Source organism: Ostrea edulis, chromosome 1, assembly GCF_947568905.1.
Source record: "Ostrea edulis chromosome 1, xbOstEdul1.1, whole genome shotgun sequence".
In the NCBI taxonomy this organism is placed as follows: domain Eukaryota; kingdom Metazoa; phylum Mollusca; class Bivalvia; order Ostreida; family Ostreidae; genus Ostrea; species Ostrea edulis.
Window position 1 is genome coordinate 45,411,419 of NC_079164.1, and position 5,000 is coordinate 45,416,418.

The 5,000-nt window shown below is 37.9% G+C and overlaps 1 protein-coding gene and 1 long non-coding RNA gene across 3 annotated transcripts in view; both read left to right on the top strand.

The window, feature by feature from the left end:
• LOC130049553 (uncharacterized) overlaps nt 1-1,613 on the top strand; it is an 11,464-nt gene extending 9,851 nt beyond the window's left edge. For both annotated transcript variants that reach the window (XR_008798107.1, XR_008798115.1), the window contains 2 exons: nt 1,291-1,356; nt 1,560-1,613. This is a non-coding gene — a long non-coding RNA (uncharacterized LOC130049553). The remainder of the gene's footprint in view (nt 1-1,290; nt 1,357-1,559) is intronic.
• A 494-nt stretch (nt 1,614-2,107) lies between these two features.
• LOC130047813 (uncharacterized) overlaps nt 2,108-5,000 on the top strand; it is a 7,669-nt gene continuing 4,776 nt past the window's right edge. The window contains exons 1-4 of the mRNA XM_056143336.1: nt 2,108-2,125; nt 2,524-2,589; nt 3,859-3,912; nt 4,388-4,450. Coding sequence (XP_055999311.1) covers nt 2,108-2,125; nt 2,524-2,589; nt 3,859-3,912; nt 4,388-4,450 — 201 coding nt within the window. The remainder of the gene's footprint in view (nt 2,126-2,523; nt 2,590-3,858; nt 3,913-4,387; nt 4,451-5,000) is intronic.

Genomic DNA, 5,000 nt, shown 5'->3' on the forward strand with positions numbered 1-5,000 from the left:
ATCTGCAGCTTGTAATCTCGGTGTCTTTTCCCCCCTAAACAGCCATACACATATTATTGACCATACTGAAAAAAAAGCCATACTCACAGTTTCCTTCCAAAGAACCATAAAAAGAAATGAAATGCTAAAAGTTGATATTGAAGTTTCATTGGTCATATTTCTGCAATTGTTGGTAAAAGTTTGTAATTTTTAATTAAAATCAGGAATATAGAATTTATGTTCAGATGTTTTGGAATAGATGTAGTAAATTTCATGAAAATTAGAGCAAAAATAAGTTCAGAATGACTGCAAAGAAAGAATATTTTTCAATGAAATATAAAGCGTTGCAACATGAAAGTTAAGACTCATTTATGGCACTACGTGCGCTGTAGGGGTATATTCTAAAGACTTTATCACAAACATGACGAAGTCGTGCTTACACTTACATATGTATAACATGCTTATTGCACCCTTCCCTTAAAGAATGCATTTTTGGTTGTATTTTGCATCTCTTTCAAAATTGCGAGTTATGTGAGTGTTTATCATTTTCTATTCGAAAGTCCCAGAAATTATGTACACAAACTAAAAATAATTCCATCAGGTTCAAGGCTGTTCGTCGCAGATATAAAATGTTCTCAAATAAAAATTGACAAGCTTGTGATCACAAACCAGGTCTTCAGTACGTTTCAATGTCACATACATGACTTAGCAACACCCTACCCTCTTCACTCATCCGCCTAGTTTCGATGTCACAAAATACAAGTCTCGTATATTAGTTGTACGTACTTATTGACCGTTCTGGTTGATGTTTATCATCTCCTACAACTCCAAGTTCAATTACATTCTGTCTCCTATAAATCAGTTATATACTCACCCTTCAGTAGACATCTTTATGTCTGTGGTTTACTTATCAAAAGAATTGAGTCCGCTTTGTTTTCTGCATGGTTGTCTGTCTGTTAAAAATTTTCCACATCGCTGGAACCACTAGCTGGTACATAATGTACTAAACTTAAAGAAAAAAATTGCATCAAAGTTTGTTCATATCAGGAACCACAGTCGATCCCATATACGGAGAAATGAAAACCAGCGTAGTCGGGGGGGGGGGGGGGGGGGGGGGGGGGGGGCTTCTAATATTAAAATCCTAGTTTTGAGGTCTCTATAAGGAGTCAAAAATTGTAAACTTGTAAAGGTACTGTGACCCTTGGGCTTCTTATATATACGGTGATGACTTTTTTAAAAGTTCTTGATTTGACTGTAAATATCAGATTGAAAATTTTATTAAGGTAATTAAATGCTGGTTTTATTTTCCAGAACTTTGATAAACCAGATGAGGCCTCGTCGTGTGCCAGTGCCCCACCACCCCCGGCGTCTGGTGAGGTACGGTATATCCCGACCAATAAATGTTATTAGATAAGTAAGTGCTTTATACATGTATGTATGTTTGTAACAATATTTTGCAACAATATCCAAATTAAATGCGTGATTCCCTGTCGAGTTGAATTGGATTCTTATACACCCATTTTGTGATGGTTATCGACCTTTTCATGTGTATAAAAAGTTTAAATTCGGCATTTTTGTAGGCCATACAGAAGCGGAAGAGGAGCTGGCGGAAGAATAGAGTATGGCGGAGAGAGGTAAATGTGAAAATATAAATTGCAGGCGTATTTTTTAGATATTAAATAAACATATTTTTAACGAGACGCCTACAGGCCTTATCGATAACCTGAATATTTATTAAAAGTATCATTAGCACCCCCCCCCCCCCTCCGGGCTACATAAGCTATAATTTTCCTGCTCTGGGGGTAACCGGAGGAGAAGCTAAATCTGTCTAACAAACCTAAAACAAAAACAAATATGTAGGTATTCGTTTTGATTACTGCTTGATTTATATCACCTTGAAGTTTGCAATGAAGTCTATGGGAAGAGCATGCTTTATTAATATATGTTTAAAAGAAATTACATTTTCATACAAATCTCTTATAAATAAAAAGTTGCATAAACTTTCTCTTGATACAAATATGAAATAAAATTAATTATCTATACTCTTTTTGGTACGGGAAAGTGAAATCAAGGATGAGTGGAAATTTGTAAGATCATCAAAAATGCTCAGTGGTAAAGCGTTCGCTTCATGCCCAGGAGGTCACGAGTAAGAACCTCTCTCCTGACATGGTCGCGTCAAACCTACATGTACTATAAGACGTAAACATTAAGTGGTGATTGCTCCTTAGTCAAACGTTAGGCGCCTTCAAAACGGAGATCCAGTGTCATAGCAAGCAATGGCACGTTAAAGAACCCTCACTGCTACGGCTCCGAGGCGTATGTCATAAATTTGTGGTACTTCACTTACAGAGCTCTTTGAGTGAAAAACGGGATATAGAGCAAGCGCACAGATGAAAATAGCGTTGAAGTCTCAATAAGGAGTCAAAAGTTGTAAAATTATATTCTCAGGAAGAAAATGGGGGGGGGGGGTAACTTTCCTAACTGTTCTTGATCTGACCGTAAATTCATTAAGGCAATTTAAAAATTCTGCTTTTTATTTTCCAGAACTTTGATAAAGCAGATGAGGTATCGTCACGTGGCAGTGCACCACCACCCCTGGCGTCTGGTGATGTACGTTATATTCCAATGTCTTACATGTATGTTTGCAAGTAATTCCATATCAAGTGCGTAATTCCAAGTCAACCTGCATTTGGTTCTTGTACACCCAGTGCTTTGTGATGGGTATTGACTTTTTAGTTCACCTGAACCAAAGGCTCAAGTGAACTTTTCTGATCAAAATTTGTACGTTGTCTGTCGGCGTCGTCATAGTTGGCGTAAAATTTTCACATTTTCATCTTCTCCAGAACCACTGGGCCAGTTTCAACCAAACTTGTCACAAAGCATCCTTGGGTGAAGGGGAAATGAAGAGCCATGCCCCCTTCAAAGGGGAGATAATTACAAAATTGCAAAAATAGGATGGGGTTATTAAACAATTTTCTTCTCAAGAACCACTCGGCCAGAAAAGCTGAAAATTTCACGAAAGCTTCCTGACATAGTGAAAATTCAAGTTTGTGAAAATCATGACACTTGGGTGTAGGATGGGACCACAATAGGATATCAAAGTTATACATGCGAAGATGTAAAGAAAATATTTTTTTAAAAATCTTCTCAAGAACCACTGGGCTAGAAGAGTGGAGATTTACCTGAAAGCTTTCTGGTATAGTGTAGATTCAAATTTGATTAGATGGTGGCCCCCGGATTTTGGGTAGGGCAACAATAGGGGATCAAAGCTCTACATGCAGATATAGTGGAAACTCTTCTCCAGAACCACTGGGTCAATTTCAATCAAACTTGGAACAAATCACTGTTAGGTGCAGGGAATTCAAGTTTGTTGAAATGAAGGGCCATACCCCCTTCTAAAAGGAGATAATCACAAAAATGCAAAACTAGGGTTGAATCATTTAAAAATCTTCTCAAGAACCACTGGGCCAGAAAAGAACTGAAATTTACATGAAAGCTTCCTGACATAGTGGAAATTCAAGTTTGTTAAAATCATGAACCCAGTGGTAGGATGGGGTCACAAAAGGGGATCAAATTTTTACATGCGAATATATAGGGAACCAAACTTGGCACAAAGGATTCTTAGATGAAATTTGTTAATATGAAAGGCTATACCTGTCGACAAAGACATGATAATTGATGAATTTGTAGTCAAGTTTGATAATTAATGGATTTTTAGTCGTTATCTCTGTAAAAAGTTTTTTTCTGAACCAATCTACTTGTATAATGACATTTTGCTCAAGCTTGTTTAGTGCTAAGAACTGCTGTTTAGGTGAGCGATGTGGCCCATCAGTGTCCTATTAAATGTGCATAAAAAGTTTAAATTCGGCATTTTTGTAGGCCATACAGAAGCGGAAGAGGAGCTGGAAAAACAACAGAGTATGGCGGAGAGAGGTAAATGTGAAAATCTGATTTTTTTTCTTTCATGAGATTGGATGTAATCAACATAAAAATTTGTCTTGATATTCATTATGATTTTGCCAGATTTTTTCGAGGTCCTCATTTTTATGTGATTTTATCTGGGGGTTTTTTTTTACATGTAGCATGAGCCACAGAAATTCTGGCATGTAAACAGGGTGTGGAGGAGGGACAGGGTGTGGAGACGAGAGGTCAATCTAACACGAGTCAGTTTAACATTGCTTTCTCAATGGATGGACAGGTTGTGCTTGTCATCATGATATACTTTTCTTATACCACGTCCAAACGAGGCGAATAAGGTTCAAATGTAAATGCAGATCTGTAGCTCTCTGGGAGGTCTTCAATCTGTCCCAATATTTTCACTGAGGGCTCCAGATCAGCAGCTAGTTCAAATGATAATCAGTTTTGAAAATGGATGAATAAATAAATAATACATTTTTGTATATTACAGAACCAGTCCCAACTGCAGCAACAAAGTTCTTTACCAGTGGGCCACAAAGTCATAGCTAATCAGGTATGACAAGATATCAAAACTTCGAAGGGAGATAACTTACTTGTGGGTTGATTGGTTTAACGTCCCTCTCGAGAATATTTCACTCACATGGAGACGTCATCACTGCCGATGAAGGGCTGCAAAATTTAGGCCTATGCTCGGCGCTTATGACCATTGAGCAGGGAGGGATCTTTATCGTGCCACACCTGCTGTGACACGGGACCTCGGTTTTTGCGGTCTCATCCGAAGGACCGCCCCATTTAGTCGCCTCTTACGACAAGCAAGGGAGTACTGAGAACCTATTCTAACCTGGATCCCCACGGGATCCTACTTGTGGGCGTTTGGACTATTGTAGCATTCGGATATAAATGTATATTGGAGATTTTATACCTTAAAGTCATATGCAATGACTGTATGTCTGATAACAAAGAATTATATGTTGTAAATGTTACAAACATCAACATAAAAGTAAACAAGTTAGTAAATACTTTGTTATCAGAACTGTTGAAGATAGCTCCCCCGATCGGTTTCAATATATTGCTGAAAAATAAAAAGATTGGCCTCTGGCGTC